The sequence below is a fragment of the Gouania willdenowi genome, chromosome 20 (assembly GCF_900634775.1).
Source record: "Gouania willdenowi chromosome 20, fGouWil2.1, whole genome shotgun sequence".
Lineage (NCBI taxonomy): Eukaryota > Metazoa > Chordata > Actinopteri > Blenniiformes > Gobiesocidae > Gouania > Gouania willdenowi.
The window spans coordinates 11409025-11428085 of record NC_041063.1 but is presented as its reverse complement, the minus strand read 5'-3'; the positions used below and the strand labels follow the sequence as shown (position 1 = coordinate 11428085).

Genomic DNA, 19061 nt, shown 5'->3' with positions numbered 1-19061 from the left:
CCTGTCAGTTCTCTTAAGGATCATTTACCATTTAAAAATAATTTCAAATGGAGGGCTAGTGACAGAAAAAACAGCATTAATACTGTACCTATATTTTTATGGATAAGGAAGTCTAACAAGGTAACGAAGAGATGAAAAACAAATTAGATGATAGATAATATTTCTTAGTGTATTTTACAGCTGATTTAAGACATGGGTCAAAACCGACCTGTGCTAACAGAAAGCTAACACAAGAGGAAGGTTCAATTTCATTGGCTTATTATTAAAGGCTCAGTTGTAATAATTAATTGTAAATGGGAAAAATGCCAGTCAAAGTAATCGTAATTAAATTGTCATTGAACATGAGTAATTGAAGACATAATTGTAATTTAAAAATGTAATTGACACCAGCCCTGGCTGAGAGTATAAACATGAAGCAGGAGAGGAAGGGGAAAGGAGAAGATGTCAGTGGACCTGTGCTGAACCGTTCAGGACGCTGCTGATGAACTGGACCAGCTGCTCCATGCTGTGGATGGGCTCGCTGGGCAGGAAGTACTGCTCGTTGGAAGTGTTCAGGATGACCACGGAAGGCACGGCCACTTCACTGAGGATAAATAATGTGCACCGGATTAATCCAAACACTTGGAGTGGATTTTATCATAGTATATAGATGGAAACAAACTGTTTTGTCAGAGAAAATGTGACAAAAAGAAAACAGTGAAAGAAACAACCTTCTTTGTACTCTTAACTTTTCCCATGGGCTTTATTTCAAAGTCAAAGTTGTTTTTTCCCTTAAAGAATAACACAACACATCCTTTCATTTGTTTTTGCTTTCATGCAAACAGTGTGGAAACTCAGAGGACATTTTGGGTCTTTGTTGGTCACCGTTAAATGGACCTTAACAAACTACAGCTGACAAGCGAATCGCAGCAACACTTGAGTAATATAGCTCTGCATACACTCTGAGACACACAAAATGTACACGTTGGTGGTCCAATGAAAACAGACGCTTTTAAAAACCCACATCACTCGAGCCAGTGCATTGCAACAAATCACTATGGGAATTACAGAACTCAGTGAGATAAGAAATAAGGTCAAACAAGCAACCAATCCCTCTCCCACACGACTCGCACTACAGCAAAGCCGGGCTTAGATAAGATATGAGACAAACACGTATACGTACACCGACACATGAGCGGTTCATCACGCCCTGCCGTCTCACAACCCTGTGGTTTAACTCAACCCGCCGACAAATTGCACACATACATGCATGCACGCATATCAATCAACGTCGCACTCCGACACCCAGCAGAGACCAGGAGAACAAACGCACACGCCCGTGTAGTAAAGTCATCAACGCCTCAGCACTCTGTCCAGCTGTGATCTGCAACCACATGAATACGCACACGTGCGCACTGTGAATGTGTACTACTGTCTGACATTCTGCCGACACAAACAGATGGCAACCATTTAAAGTAAATAAAGATTAGCCTATTCGGCTCTGTGAGTGGGACTTCTGGGGGTTTGCCGCCTAATGAAAGGTCACACACTGTATCGTATGCACACATTAATGCCACATCATTTCAGCAGCAGAAAGGAGACTACAAATAATTACATTAGAGAGTTAGGTTTGCTGGACTAAATCCATTGATATTTAGTGGGAGGCTTTTTAACTTTTAACTGAAATTGTAGCTGAATTATGTTCTAAAAGCTACCGGTACTTTTACCATTTAATAAAATCTTATCAAACCAAATAAAATCCAAAATAAATCAGTTAAAAACAGTTAGTCTTGCTAGTTAGGCTAGTAACAATTAGCTGAAGCTAGGAGGCTAGTTTAGCAAAAACTAGGTTATTTTTGAGTAATTTTCTTAATCAGGTGAAAAAGTTTTCTAAAGGCTAGTTTTACTATTTCATAAAGTCCTATAAATCAAAAATCAATATAATAAAAAAGAACCACCAGAAATGCTGAAACCAAATAGAATCCAAGGATAATCTGTTAAAAACTGCTAATTTTGCTCGCTGAAGCTAGTAAGCTAGTTTGGATAAGCAGGTTCTTTGTGAGTAATTTTCTTATTAAGGTGTAAAGGTTCTAAAGGCTACTTTTACTACTTGATAAAATGAGAAATGCCCACAGGACCAGTAAAACACCCATTACTTTGCCTTAAGTGCCTTTCAAATCACAATTTACGATAACAACTCTGCCGTTCACTCACTTTTTATTTGACCTGGAAATCATCTTGGCCTTTTAGCGGCTTAAAATGAATTGCATATTATAGGTTTGGGATAATCCTACAGTTAAAACAGAAGCAAAAACCACCCGAGAAGTGTTCACCAGTGCCTAACTGCATGCATGTTTGTCGCTGTGGTGAAATCCAAGCCAAACTTTACGTCAGACACACTGCTGCCAGAATGCTGCATAATCGCTGTGATGACAGAAAGAGTGATAAAAAGCCATCAGATTTATTTCCACAGGATTCCTCAGGGAAAGGATTAGTAGACACTGACAGGCAAGGATTTCATTCCTCAAAGGAGGGCAATTAATCCGCTGCTACGGAAGCCAATTTCTCCTCCGTTAAAAAACCATGAGAAACACATATTTTGTGTGCTCATACAACATTAGGATGGCTAATCACCTCTTTTATCCTTAAATATAAACACTGGCCGTCAACATTTCAGCCATGTACCAGGAATCTGCTTGAATGTTAACACGTAACTTTGCACATAGTGTACTCGCTAACACACCGACTTAATTACACAGGACTTACAAGAACATGTCTGCTATAATCGCTCTCATACAAACAATAACATGCTCAAATTAAAACAACGTTCTGCAGCGCTTTAATGCACAAGCAGATTCCCTCAAGAATATGTACACAAAACCAGAAAAACACAAAGCAGACACACAGACTACCACAAGACCACATGGGTTTTGTCCAATTAACAGTGTGGGATGTTTACAGGGCCTTATCGAGCATGACACCTTAAGAGTCGGCCTTCGACTTAAACCAGGGCTGCTGCATTGGAGATTTATTAACACTTTAAGGATTAGGAACAACAACACAATATATACTAAACATTCCCACAACCCTGATAAATATAAGCCCAGCATCACTTCTATCTGTGAATTCCAAAGCAGATTTCCAGTGTGTGTGCATCAGGGTTGGGGTCAATTACATTTTACAATTACAATTACATTTTCAATTACCCAGGTTCAAATATGATTACAATAACCAGCATTTTTTCCCAATTACAAAAAAATTACAATTACTATTTTTCCCCTGAAAGTTAATTACAATTACATTCTCAGTTACTAAAAATACTCATACAGCATTGTGAGGATTATATGTGTATGATGTCATTTTATCATCTTAACATTTCTATTTTTGTGCATTGATTATAATATCTAATGTAAAAGCCCAACTGGGGACAAGAGTTGGAATTTAACAATAGCTTTAAACTCTTTGTACAAAACATCAGTTACATTCACAGTATTGTTACTCTGTAAAATTGTATCGCCCCTATTCAAAAAATTCTATTACGTCCCAACTCTGACCCACTACACATGAATGTGAAAATTCACAGACAGGTACTGGGAAAAATTATAATAAAACATTATTTTATATTTGTTAAATACATACTGTACAGGTAAGCCACAGACCTGTTTTGTGTTTAAATAAATTGCAATTGACAGTTTTTATTACAATTATCCAAACTCATTTACAATTCAATTACGATTACAACGGTGACAGATTAAAAATAAAATACAATTATGATTATAACTAGAATATTGGTATTTCCTGAATAAAATGCAAGTGAGGAATCAGGTACTGGCCCGCGTTGCACTACATTAGCATTAGTCTAACATTGGCATTATCATTAACCTAACAGTAGCATTGGTCTAACATTGGCATTATCATTAACCTAACGTTAGCACTGACTTAGTGATAGCAATAGTCTAACGTTAGCATTAATCTAGCATTAGAAGGAACCTAATGCTAGCATTAACCTAGCATTAGCATTGATCTAGCATTAACCTAGAGTTAACATTAATCTAGCATTAACATTAGCCTAGCGTTAACATTAGCCTAATGTTAACATTAGCCTAGCATTAGCATTAACCTAACATTAACATTAACCTAGGGTTAGCATTGGCCTAGCGTTAACATTGGCCTAGCTTTAGCATTGACCTAACGTTAGCATTGGCCCAATATTAGCATTAGCCTAACAACTGTAATAGCCTAGCCTAGCATTAGCATTAACCTAGCAATAGCATTATTTAGCAATAAACTAACTTAGCTGAGCGTTAACGTAGCAATAGCATTAATCTAGCTTTAGCAATAATCAAGCATTAGCTTAGCATTAGAATTAATCTAGCATTAACATTTACCTTACATTAGTATTAGTCTAGCTTTAGCAATAGCCTAGCATTAACCTAGAAATAGCATTTGCCTAGCAATTGCATTAACCTAACGTTAGCCTTAACCTAGCATTAAAATTAGCTTAGCGGTACTGTTAGCATTAATCTAGCGCTGAGGATGCCTCCTGCATCCTCACTAATTATGCCATAATTGTAAATAATTATCAATTATTATAAGTATACTATCGAGTCAAATTCCCTGTGCTGTTTTTTAAAACTGTACTTGGCAAAATAAACTTTTCTGATTCTGATAATGGACCCAAACCCTGATGTGCATTTTCATGATTTTCCTCGTGTGCTTAAGATGTCAAGGAGAGGAGGGGAAGGAGGGCGAGGGGGGTGAAGGGGGGTTGAAATGTCAAAGGCCAAGAGAAAGAAATGAGAAACTGTGTGAGTTTGACTTCTCCACCAGAAAGCCTCTTTAATGGCAAAGGCTGACATTAAGAGTGTGTGCAGACCTGGAAAAGTAGCTGACAGAAGGAAACGTGACCCAGAAAGCATGACGTAAGAAAATAAAAGTGATGCTAGGTAAGAATAAACTCACCCCATGATAAGGCTGTTAATGTAGTCATTCCCATCCATGTGGCCAAACTGGAGGTCTCTGGGGAGTCAAGACAAAATACCAGAATTACGAAATGAAGCACTAGAAAACATTACCTCAGCTATTTTTCCTTTTTTCCCCTCTATTGCCTGCTTTCCACAAGCACAAACTGGGACACAAACTTGCACAAATATGAAACATTATTGAATGGAATCGCGTGTGGAAAATTGGAGATTGCTTTTGTCACCGCAAGAGTAAAAAGAAAATATCCCCAAAGCTCCATTCTGTCCGCTCTCCCATTTCTCCTTATTCTTTCTGCTCGAGAAAAGACTCTGGCGATTTATCTAAATGATAAGGCAGGAGGAGGAATTCAATTTGTATCTCATTGTACTGCGCGGTCTGAGCAGAGTGTATTGTGGGTAGAGTATGGAATGGCACAAGTCCAGGAAAATCAGTGACTCCCGCAGAATGACTGATTACGGAGGCTTCTACATATGGATCACATTTATTCTGCCTTTGTCTCCAGGGAGCAAACCAACCCTGCTGTTACGTGTATGAATAGCATGATAATAGAGAGGCTGGATTACATCATAAATGCAAAGGAAGTGGTGTGGAATCAGTTAGTGATGATCTCGAGCACAGACTTTATCGAGCAGTCATCATGTCACTCACTTGGCTTTAACAATATGACGTATGATGGGAAACAGATCAGCAGTGAAGGGAATATGTGACAAAACCCAGCAAAATGATTGGTTCGAATCAATTCTAACCATCCTCATTAGTCAGGAAGCAACTCTTCCTATACAGTGTGTACGATTTTGACAAATAAGCTATCAAAAAATTCAGAGATTTATGCTTGTACTTTCATAAATTGTAACTTTTAAACTTTTTGACTTATTAAATGTTTTCTTTCCCAATCATTTCTATTGGAAATTTCAACATTTAACTCTTCATTCCCAGCCATTCTTCAACTGATTTTGACCATTCAACCTTTAACATGTTCAGCTACTGCCTTTAACTCTTTTCATCTTTATTGCTAATATTCAGTTATTGCTAGGCTAATGCTTAGCTAATGCTTTTTTTTTTTTTGCTTAGGTAATGCTAGGTTAATGCTATTGTTAGGTGAATGGTAATGATGGGCTAATGCTATTGTTAGCTGAATGGTAATGTAGGGCTAATGCTATTGTTAGGTGAATTCTAATGCTAGGCTAATGCTATCGATAGTTGAATTCTAATGCTAGGTTAATGCTATTGTTAGGTGAACGGTAATGCTGGGCTAATGCTATTGATAGGAAATGTGCACGCATGCTCATACAGCATATACGCAAATACAATCTCGATGTAAACTCAGTACATGTCACCGGTCAGGGCTCGTTGATGATTTGATGAAACTAACAATGAGTTTCAATTATTGAAGTGGCCTCAAATATTTGAGCATCCATGGGATTGTTGAGTAAACCAAATCCAATCCATGGAGACCTCACTTTAGTAATTAAATGTGTTGTTTGTACTTTGCAGCCTGAAAGCACAGCAGACCTTTATTATTGACCAATTTAGTGGAGTCATGCTTCAAAAAGCTAATGCAGTTTTGGGTCCAAAAGTAGAACGCGCAAATTATTATTTAGGTGGTCAGAATATTATGGCACTGCTGACACGAGTTGGCCAGACGACTAAGCAGCATGACCAGAAAGAATAAATCACTTCCAGAAAGTAATTTGTGTTAAAGACCAAACCCAAAGAAATTTGACCAATTCAGTGTCACAACTTCTTGTAAAGCAGACAGGAATACATTATGCAGACAAGCATTACTCATGTTTACCCTGACGTGGTAAAGTTTTTCATTTGCTTTGATCGTTGATAGTTATTATTAAGCACAAATAGCAAGCTAAGGTTGCAAAGCTAAATACCATATGTGAACTTATTCTAAAGATAAATGAGATAAAAGGTCATTTAATTTGTGTGATAAATACTTTGATTTCAGTAATTCTTAGAAGATTACAGCACAGCACTTCTTATGTAAAAATAGGCATTTAACTTTCCTGTTTTCTTTCTCCAATCTAGAATGCTAGCTTGTTTTATCCATATATACAATATAATCCATATATATAATAAAAGGTTTTATCAGCCACTTAGATTTACAACAACAGAGTAACATGTTTAGAGAATTAATCTTAAAATGCCACATTTATTTACTTGCAATGCCTGACAAGGTACAAATCAGCTTGTTTAGCATTAGCACATATAAGATGTACGGCCCTGTTTTGAGCATAAAACACAATATGCACCTGATTAGAATAAAATAACAGTTGAAGTAGAGGAATTTTACTAAAAACAGCTGACAATCACACAAGAATAGTGAAGTTAGAGTGTTTAACTTTAAGAGGAAGTTTGAAGTTTGTGTGTATTGTAAAATTTCTATTTATTTTATTCTATTTTGTAATAAAACAGTGGAAAGAATGAAATAAATACAGTGAAGTTATTTGCCATAACAATGAGCTAAAAAAAAAAAAACTGGCACTTCTCAAACAGCTAAATCTCACACTACTGATGGATCTTTAGATTTTAAATCAATGTATACAAGTCTAAACCAGTGAAAGTCATCACTTACATGTCACTACTTTGCTAATTAGAATCTAAAGAGTCATCAGTACTTCTGAATGGAGAGCAGGGTCTTAAGTCTGCATGTGTCCATTTGATCATTGTAACATGGCTTCTTGCTTTGGGTTATGTGCAAACAAACCATGACAACAATAATGACTGGTGCAAAGTTTCAACAACACGTACACACCCAAAAGCTAAGTCCTACATGGCCACCAGTCGAGTTTCTCACATATTTGTGGCTATAGAAACCCACACAGGCCAACAAATGTTAGAAACAGAAGCAGAATAGCATGACATCCATTATAGCAGAAAACAACCCAGTGTAATCCAACTGTTTACTTACAGCACCATCTTCAATCACAGTAGGGGGGAGGAGGGGCATAAAAGGTTGACATGTAATTATGACTACTGTAAAGTGCGTCAGAATACAGCGGGAATCTTTGATCTCACTGGGGATCTAGAGACTGGAAATTCTTCAAAAACAGCACTGGTGGAGTGACAGATAGATGTGCACTTGATGTTAGAGATCTGGGTAATTTAATCAGGTCTAGTGGGAACACCTGGTGAAGAAAAGGACTCTAGATTATTGACGCTTGATAAACAATACTTCACCAGAAGAACACAAACACGTGATGAAGCTGTGCTACTTTTTAAAAGTCATCTCTATTGGAGGCCTTGCCATTCAGTTGGTGCTGATCAAACATGTGATTTGGCTCATGAATTTGGTGTAAATTTGAGTTTGTAGAACTGAATAGGATTCACCTTCAGCTCCATTCATTCTCCCACTGCACAATACACTTCATATTTGATTTTTCTATCTAAATGGACTTGATTTTATATAGCGCTTTATCACCACACTGAAGCAGTCTCAAAGCGCTTTACATATCAGCTCATTCACCCAATCACTCTCACATTCACACACCAGTGGGACAGGACTGCCATGCACGGCATCTTTATTATTTTTTAAATTATTATAATTATTGTGATTTTACTTTTTACTATTGTTATTGTTCATATTTTTAACTATTGTTATTATACTTTTCTTTGTTTTGTTTTTCTTTGTGGCATCCAGTGTGGACAGAAAAGTGGGAATTCATTTGCACAGAGAAAGATGTTTTCTTTATGTGCACATGACAATAAACACTTTGAATCTTCAAGTGAGAGCATCTGATAACCAAAACCTTATTACACAGTTGATGCAGATCAATAAAAAAAGGGCCACGTTATCAATATTCATATCAGTATTTAGAATAATGACCACTCTGAGCGCGAGGAAACGTGAGCACATAACTCCTGTGTTGGCCTCTCTGCACTGGCTTCCAGTCAGTTTTAGGTTTCAGTTCAAGATACTGTTGATGGTTTTTAAATGTCTGAATGGGTTGGCTCCATCCTACCTTTCGGAGCTTTTGTTGTTTCGTGATCCAGGTCGAACGCTGAGATCCTCCAATCAAATGACTCTGGTGGTGCCTATAGCTAAGCGCAAAACCAGAGGAGACCGGGCTTTTGCCGTAGCGGCTCCGAGTCTCTGGAACAGCCTTCCTCTGAATGTCAAAATGGCCCAGTCCATTCATGTTTTTAAGTCATTGTTGAAAACCCATCTTTTTGCTTTGGCTTTCAACACAAGTTGAGCAGATCCCATGTATTTTATTATTATTGTTTTATGCTGTATATCTTGTGACTGCTTTTACATTGTATTTAATAATGTTTGCTGTACAGCACTTTGGGCAGTTGTAGCTGTTTTGAAATGTGCTATATAAATAAAGTTGACATTAAGAAGGAAAGAACAAAAAGTGTTGTTATCTGGTGCAACTTTTAGTTAATATTGTGGATTTCTGCTGTCATTTCATATAGTTTTGTGTATTTTTGTTGTCCTTTTTTGTATTTTAGTTGCCATTTTATATACGTTTGTTATTTTTTTAATGTTTTATTATTATTTTTTGTTATTTTGTTTGTTTACTTTAGGGCAGTGTTTCTTAAACTTTTCACAGTCCCGTACTACTTCAGACATTTAACCTTAAGCCATGTACCCCCTACCACTGCACACTTAAACATCATAATGTAATGCAGGAATTTTCAACCTTGGGTTGTGGCCCCACGTGGGGTCGGCTGGAATTCAAATGGGGTCCCCTGAAATGTCTAATAATTAAAAACTAAAAAGAATAGCAATTAAATATTATCTTTTAAATGTTTTAATTATTATTCTTTTTCAAATTATAACACCACACACAAAACAATCTTAAACAACTGTATTCTATACTAAATATAAATTTAGTTAAAATAAAAATGCGGTATAAACATATCTGAGCTGGCGCATCTTGTCACTTTGTGCACTCATCCTGGTAACAACAAATATTATCAAAAGTAAATTCTAGAAAGAAAGAAAAACTTCTCTGAGACGCCAAATATTTGTAATATTAAAATGGGATCACGACCCAAAAAAGTTGGGAACCACTGATGTAATGTCACATACAATGTAGTCTTACAGTGATATTTATCTGGAACAATATATATAATTTAAAATACAATAATAATCAGTAACCATGCATAGTCTTACATCGGTAATGACTGCTGGTCCATTTATATTCTAGTTTCCAATTTCCAAATGTGTTATTGAAAATAAAGATGTTTAGCTTATTAGCATGTTAATTATGCTTGCATAATTAACATGTCCATCCTTTTTATTGTCCATCCTTTTTATTGCTCAACTAAACAAAACAAAACCCACAAAAAAAGGTAAAAATATGATTTCTATTTATAGATTAATTAAGGTTTGGCACTAGGTAAGACTCACTACAAAAATACACAAAGATCCAATCTGAAGTTGTTCATGCCTGATTAAAGCTGGCAAAAAAAAACAAAAAACGATGTCTTAATACAGGCCAGGCTGCATGTTTGATTGACAGCTGAAGTGTACACCTATATTTGGAAGCTGACATTTTGCATAATTGCCTTTCCACTGAAGCTAGACAAAAACACAGACACAACGTGACAAAGGCATAAAGCTGCTTGTTAACATACCGGCTGCATTTCCTCAAATAAATATAGAAATGATGCTCTCATCTCTGACCCTGTAGTGTACATGGTGCCTCACCTGTTAAAATGCTCTCTGTATTCCTTGGCCACTCTCTGAATCAAGGTCTTTAATCTGAAAAGCAAATGAGAAAAGAGAGGAGAAAAAAAACCCACATCAGTGGAGTCTGGTATTGGCTTAGCTGCGGGCTCTCCACAATAACAGTGAGTCTTATCTGTTTCAAAGCGATGCACCCCAGCACCGCTACAGGAGTGAATGATTTAGAGACGGGGTTTTTTTAATTTTCTATAGTTCTTTGTACCTGCCGCTCTCCTCTGTGGGGTCCTTCTCCTCAATGACTGCGATTGCTACCAGTTTACCTAAAGTAAACAAATCACAATCAGACACACAAAAAGGAGGAGGAAAGAACATCAACATTTAGGTAAAATGGTAGCGGAGAAAATGCAAAAAAACAGAGGAAAAAGCACAGGGAGCTATTTTCTTGTCCAGTTTGAACATTTAAAAGCTTGCTGCGTCTTTCTGCATGGAAGAACTGGAAACAGGTGGTCACTTTATGGAAGGGTATGTATTTTAGTACAATTTAAAACAAACCCACTTCTTGATAAATGGCTCTATTTAAAAACTGTTACACAAGCTAAAAAGTTTGGTTATTCAGACTTGTATTGTTTGAGGTCTGTAGCTGCGTTTCCATTACCCTTGAAAATGCACAAAATCTAATTAGCGCAATAAAAACTGGTGACGGAAAACCCTGAAAAAAAAAAACCACTCAAATATCGTTAAAAAGTGTTTACGCTTTCATGAGGTGGAATTTCAGCTGTTTCGATATTGAAATATGTCGCAAAAGCGCTATGGAAACACTTCACAGAACGTGATGCACCTGGTCACATGACGTTTCTGAGCAGTATACTTGGTCCACATTTAGAAATATCGCTTTTATTTTTGCGATAATCAGTTACTACTGATGGACTTGTAATTTGTCCGCTGTGTCCCTGACCTGGCATGGAATAACTCCAGTGACCCTGAGAAGGAGAAACTCAACTATTTGAGCATAAAAAAGTAGCCAGGAATCACCTTTCACATGTAAAGTGAGGAATAACGTGGAGTGAGCATGTTGTGGTGTGAAACAGCAGGAATAGGGATGCTCTGCAGCAGAAAATTACGATTTAGCTTCAGTCATAATCTTTTCATTGAATTGAACTTTGTATTGATATCGGTCTGATATCAGGCAGAAAACGAAGATCGGATTTTATTGGACTAAATCTAAAATCTCCGATATATACCATTATTATATTTATTCAATTGCAGAATACTGTAGATATTATGTTGAAGGTAAACATGTATATAACAAATAATCAAATAATAATAATAATAATAATAATAATAATAATAATAATAATAATAATAATAATAATAATAATAATAATAATAATAGGGTCAGTTTTTATCATATCTACTGTTGCTGACTATTGTTCTCCGAGTAACATCCCTTGATCAAGCCTTTTTCCACACTACAAAAGTAATAAAAGTATGTACAATTCGTGTTGATATCGATATCGGTATCGGCCAATACTTAAGGCTGCAATATCTATCATTTTGGAAGTGAAAAAGTTGTATCGGGACATCCCTACTACTATATCGGTTATAGTCTAGTTTTAATCACCTAAATGACATTAATATTTTAGTCGACTAAATCTGTTGCATGCATAATTGACTAAAATGTAAAGATTCAATTACTATTTATCAACCTGATATGGGATGTTATTAATGTATGTAAATGCATTGATGCGTAAGATCACATGTTCACATGGGCTCTGATTGTACTTTGTTCCTTGTGATGAAATTATAGGTTGGTTTTTATTAGTCAACAAAAATATCAATATATTTTGATATAGTTTTTGTTTCATATTTTCTTGAACATTAGTCAGAGTCAACAAACCACTGCTCCTCAGTGTCCAGGTTCTATACATAAATAAAACAGCTCATGTAATGCTACCTCATATGTTACACAGCTCACTAGTAAAATAAATTATATGAGATTCCTGCATATTGAATTGACAGTATTTAATATGCATGTGAAATGTAGTGTAGTGTATATTATTCTTCTTGTTTCTGTATACATAAATAGATGATAGATTGATGAAAAAATCTGTTAAATACAATTTTTAAAAGAACTTGATTGACATTTGTTTTTTTTGAGGAAAGACATTGTTTAAAATTGTTCATGACATTCTTCCCTTTTTGTTCGCACAAATAATACAAAATATCATCTAAATGAAGACCTACACATACCTACACAATTCCTTGGTTTTATCTGTATCTCTCTCTGTCCAACATGTCAAACATATGTAATGGAAAACGTAATATATTTTGACAAATGAATAATTAATAGTTCAACCTTCCATAAACATAATGCACTATAGCAGCGCGAAAGATGGCGCCGCATAATAACATCAGCTCCAATTAGCAGCAGTGTTTGTATATGTCTGTGAGAAAAAGCAGTGCTTAGATGAGAGGGCTACACTGCCCCCTGTTGGTCATGCATGGACATTGTTTCAACGTACCAAAAGTGACAATTTTCACACACAACTCGATACGCCACCTCTTAACTAACACTATATATTATCATCACATGACAAGCTAGAAATATCTCTGACTGCATGCATTGCAGGGAAAAAAAGTGTTCCTATAAAAACAGTAATTTATGGTTTAGTTGTGTTTTATGAATATATAATACAGCTTCATGGGAATTCCACCTGTGGAAATGTGCATAAATATGTTTGTTTAGTCTCTGAAGACCTAAAGTGCCCAAAATGTTCTGCTGTGCTGCAGGAATAATCAACATATCATTATCAGGAGGGGTGAAGGAAACCTTTTATATTGCTGCAAAGTAACAGATCACTGTAACCTTTTGTTTTCAACATTTTCAAGGCGATCTATTGCAACATTGCGGTTATAATTTAAAGATTTGAGGTTTTAAGTGGGAACAAATGATCCAAATATCAAGCTGAACATCACGTTTACAAATGTGTACAAAATATAAGGTTCTGCATGGCATTTTATAGCTGTAAATACTTCAGAAAAGGGATATTTCTAGTCAACATTTTGACAATGTTTAACTCTATAGCTGCAAAGCAAAAAAGGTTGTTTTTAAGGGTCATAATTCACATTCCAATCCAGTTGTTGAGTTATTTCCAACTAAATCTAAAAAAATTCACATTACACACACAGACTAAGCAAAAATATTAGACTCACTCTTGTATCCCAGGTGTGTGAGTTTAGGTGTTCATTCTGACCCACATATTATATATAGTTTGTCAACATATCAAAGTGGAGTGAACACACTTCTAAAAAGGAGAATTGTAAGAAAACAACAACTTAAAGCTGAAAATGTTCCATTGACCACTTAGACGTCCATGTCAAATGAAGGATATTTTAAATTTAGAATGAAATGTCCAAAATGTGCTCATTTAAAGCACATTTGTATATGTGCATCAATTATAGTTGTATATAGAAGTATATTAAATTGTTTAACTGAAAACATTATATAATTCATGAACTCTACAGCTGACATATGACAAACAAGTGAACATTTTCTTTCTCAGGATCTTTGCACAATGTTAGAAAGATCATTTGTATAAAAAAATCAATAGTGAAAATTGAGATAAATTGCCTAAAGAGCAGCCTTTTACGTGGTCCTTCGGCATTCATAATAACAAATGTTTCTGTGCAGGCTGTTGCTATAGAACAGGCCAGAAAAGCCAAACTGTTGGGAAGTGACTATTATTGAAACATTGTCTTGGTCTATCATATTGGTAATATTGTGTCTAAAATGAGTAGTAATATATCCAGTATTAGAGGAAGCGCGTATTTGCTAAATGAATCAATTGTTAAATTATTAATGACATTTATAGTTTTGTCTCATCTTGATGACTGCCCAACAGTTTGATCATGTGCCTCAAAACAAGAGCTGGCAAGATTACAAGTCACACAGAACAGAGCGGCACACCTTGCTCTCCGCTGTTCCATTAGAGCCAGAGTTAAGATTACACAAAGAGCTGTCTTGGAAGATGGTGGAGGACAGACTGGCATGTAGTGTTATTTTGTTCATGAGAAAGGTTTATACTTCTGGTAAACCCGGCACTTTGTTTTACCAACTGTTACGGATTAAGGATAGGCATAGCTATGATACCAGACAGGCCCTAAGCAATCACTTAACTCAACCTTTGCCGATGGTAAATGGACTTGATTTATATTGCGCTTTATCCCTACACTGAAGTCTCAAAGCACTTTACACATCAGTTCATTCACACTCACATTCACACACCAATGGGACTGAGCTGCCATGCAAGGCGCTAGTTGACCACTGTCTTGCCCAAGGACACTTCGACACAGACAGGGATCGAACCCCTCTACCACCTGAGCCACGGTCGAAAGATGGCAATGTACAGAACGGTCACATCTAAATGTAATTGCTAAGACACTAAGCTTTAAAAATAAACTAAAGAAAGCTGTAATTAGAAAGGAAATCATACTCATCACTTAGTAAATAGATTCATTTGTATGAATGTAGATCTGATGTTAGTTTGACAAGCTGTAAAGATGTTGAATGACGTTCTTCTGTTTTAGTTGATGTTGAATAAGTAAAAGATTTAACTTATTTATTCATTTTGATTTTTATGAAGGGCGTTGTTTTAATTTTCCTTGTGATTTTTGTAAATTTTCTTGTGATTCCGTAAATTGTCTTGTTACTTTTGTTGAGAATAGACTTCACCAGGTTAAAGACTATTCGGGATCCTATTTCAATAAACATTAAACAAAGAAGAGGAGTTACTCCCTCTATTGGAAATTGTTCTGCAGTCTTCTGCAGCAATTTTTACTGTTAGACAAAAGTAAGCACGTATCCGGTTTAAGGACGTTGGAATTGATGTTGCATGCTCTGCAATTTAAGGGTCTGACATGTCAAAAAGAGCAAGAAGATTACTGAACATTTATAAAAAGTTGTTATATTTCATCCCTACTGACCGCCAGAGGCGGTGCTTTAAGCACTGAATTTTCCCCTTCGCGCATGCGCAGTGCGAGTATGTATACCAACAATGTCACCCGTGACCCCTGGATGACCCAGACAAAGTTTATATCTTCCGGTATCACTCCAGGGTACTTCCTTTGTTGAATACCTGTGTTGAAATCAGTGACTTCTCAGTCAAGCTACGATGGATGGCTCACATATCTGCACATCTTGTGGGGTTTCTTTACAGCCAGAGGATGGACACAACCTATGCCCCACATGCCTTGGCCCTGAGCACCTGGGGGAGGCGCTGTCAGGCAATCCCTGCATGAACTGCAGCTACTTGCCTCGGGCGGCCAGGGTTGCCAGGTTGGCGGGGGTGGAAGGCTCAGTAGCCGTAGTCGACTTCCCCCCAGGCCAGCCACCTCCGACCCGTCAGACACGCTCCAAGAGGCGGGCAGAGGCTGCGGCAGCTGCCCCCTCCAGGAAGAGAACGAAGTCTGACCATAGTGGGTTATCATCTAAAGTTGAGCAGCTGTCTGCTGAATTGGCTCAGATGAGATCCCTGCTGGCCAACAGCCAGCCGGCTATTCCCCTGGTAGCTGATGTCGCACTCTCTCCCCCAATGCCAACGCTGCTGCCCGAGGAGGATACACTCTCTTTGGCTGCTTCGGCTAGCCATTTCTGTGATAATGGGGAGAATTTGGATGTCGGATCCCAGGTGTCTGAGCAGGTCTCCCACTCCTCGAATCACAGTTTAGGGGCCGAGGTGGAAGACAACTCCATGTGCGCTGTCATGCGCCTGGCTCTACAGCGGCTGCACACTGTTGTCCCACAGCAGGCAGAGGCAGCATCTGCAAGCGCCTTCTTCAGGCGCAGGCCTGCCCCCACAGCTTTCGCTATTCCACATTCAGAGGATTATCTGAGGGAGTTGCAGTCCTGTTGGAGGAACAGTAAGGCTTGCTCCCGTCTCTCTGCAGGTGGGTGGACCCTGGCAGCCATGCATGATGCAGCGGGGGCCGGCCTGGATCGCACTCCGCCCATCGAGCCTGCCATCGCTTCTCTTATTGTGTCCCCAGATGAAGCACTTCGAAGGGATGCTAGGTGTCCTCGACCCCAGTGTCGAATAACCGATGACGTTCTCACAAGGGCTTATGATGCTGGAGCACGAAAAACTCCCTATCACACCTCATGTTGGCCCTCTCAGCCTCACTGCAGGAGGGCGGTGTACATGCCGATGCGATCACCTTCTGTGATGCCTCATTGGAGGCTTTTGGGCGAATAATGTCCATCTTAGTCCAAGCTCGTCGTCAGGTTTGGCTGTCCCAGTCAAACTTAACAGAGGCAGCCAGGAGAATGCTGCGCAGCCTCCCGGTCGAACCAGGGGAGATATTTGGTCCAGCAGCCAAGGAAGCGCTGGAACGGACCATCCAGGTGGGGCAAACCAGGCAGCAGCTTGCCGGGCTTAGCCGGATGCCTCCTCCTGATAGACCCCCGGCCGGCAGGCTGAGGGGCCCCCCGGCGGTTTTTCGCAGCCACATGCTTTCGACACCTCACTCCACTGGTCATCGTGATGCCCAGCATCCCGCACGGAGACCAGTCCGGGATTTTCGGGGTTCTGCTCGCCTGCCCCCAGACAATTTCGAGCTCCAGAGCCTTTCCGCCCTCCCACTAGGGCCCCGAGGGGCCGGGGGGGCAGAGATTGAGGCTTTGGGGCCGGCGGTCGGACTTTTTTCGCATCAGCAGCTCCAACAGTGGGCTACTCATGCTTCAGACCCGTGGGTGGTCACCACCCTAACCTACGGGTACAAACTTCAATTCCGCCGTCGGCCCCCCACATCCGGCCGGGTTAGAATGACATCCATCAGCGACCCGGCAAAGGTTCTCGCATAAGACCAGGAGCTGTCTGCCCTCCTGGCCAAGGGCGCCATTGAGCCTGTAGACCCTGGGTCAGGTCACCGGGGGTTCTACTCAACGTACTTTTTAGTGACAAAAAAACAGGCGGATTCCGCCCAATCCTAGACCTCAGAGGGTTGAACAAATTTCTGAAGGTCATACCTTTTCACATTCTGACCACAGCAGATGTCCTCAGAACGGTGGCTCATGGGGACTGGTTCCCATCGATAGACCTCAAGGACGCGTACTTTCACGTCCCAATTGCTCAGCAACACAGGCAGTTTCTGCGCTTCGCATACCGCGGCCGCCGCTGGCAGTTCAGGGTGCTGCCCTTCGGCCTCTCTCTCTTCCCAAGGGTCTTCACAAGGTGTGTGTCTGCGGCCCTAGCACCTCTACAGTCTCGGGGCTTGAAGGTTCTCCCATACCTGGACGACTGACTGATCTGTGCTCCATCCCGGGTCCAGGCGTCACAAGACACAGAGCGTCTCCTGTCCCATGTGACTCGATTTGGACTCAAGGTGAATGTGGAAAAAAGTTGCCTGGTGCCATCCCGGGTCACAACTTTCATTGCGGTTTTAGTGAACAGTGTAACTATGACGGCAAAACCCTCCCCCCACCGTGTGGACGGTATTTTTCACCAGCTCGCCTTATTCAGGGAGGGCAGCTGGCTGACCTATGTTTCTTTTCTCCGTCTTTTGGGCAAGCTAACGTCAGTCTCGGGGGTAGTTCCTCTGGGCTTGCTGTCGCTGCGCCCGCTGCAGAGGTGGCTGAACAGTTTTCACTTGGATGCCAAGCGGCACAGGAGCAGGAGGCTCAAGGTCTCACAACAGTGTCTTTGCGCCCTGGCTCCGTGGAGGGACCGGGCTTACTTGCTCAGAGGCGTTCCTATAGGCTCCGTTCCATCTCGCAGGGAGGCCGTTACCACAGACACATGCCCTTCAGGATGGGGTGCGGTGTGGCAGAGCAGGACGGCCCAGGGGCGTTTGCCTGTGGAAGACCAAGGTGCACACATCAATGTATTGTAGCTGCGTGCGGTTCACCTAGCTCTCAAGCACTTCGTGCCGCATCTGAGGGACAAGCATGTCCTTGTGCGGTCAGATAACACGTCTACAGTGTATCACATAAACCATCATGGCGGTACCAAGTCTGCACGGCTGCTGGAAGTGGCAAGGGGGCTCCTGATATGGGCAGCCCTCCGCTTGATCAGTAAACGAGCAACACATATACCAGGAGAGCAGAACCACTTGGCGGACTTCCTCTCCCGTCGGAAACCTCCGTCAGGGGAGTGGCACCTCCACCCGGAGGAAACGAACATTATATGGAGCATATTCGGCAGGGCAGAGGTGGACCTCTTTGCTTCGGAGCAGTCGGCCAAGGAGAACCACAGAGGGCAGTGGGTCGAGACAACCAGTCCTCTCGGCCAGGACGCATTGGCTCATCCTTGGCCGGATGGCCTCCTGTATGCCTTCCCTCCGTTTCCTCTGATTCAACTGGTACTCCACAGGGTCCTTCAGGAGGGCCACAGGATCCTGCTTGTAGCTCCCTTCTGGCCAGGAAGGAGCTGGTTCCCGTTGCTGCACAGCCTCTGTC

The 19061-nt window shown here is 39.9% G+C and overlaps 1 protein-coding gene across 1 annotated transcript in view; it reads right to left on the bottom strand.

Annotated features, from left to right (window-relative positions):
• The window catches only part of tmx3b (thioredoxin related transmembrane protein 3b), a 62230-nt gene that overhangs the window by 17406 nt on the left and 25763 nt on the right, over positions 1 to 19061 (bottom strand). Inside the window, exons 11-14 of the mRNA XM_028434872.1 lie at positions 10872 to 10929; positions 10631 to 10684; positions 4942 to 4998; positions 454 to 583 (exon numbers count right to left, since the gene is read on the bottom strand). Coding sequence (XP_028290673.1) covers positions 454 to 583; positions 4942 to 4998; positions 10631 to 10684; positions 10872 to 10929 — 299 coding nt within the window. The remainder of the gene's footprint in view (positions 1 to 453; positions 584 to 4941; positions 4999 to 10630; positions 10685 to 10871; positions 10930 to 19061) is intronic.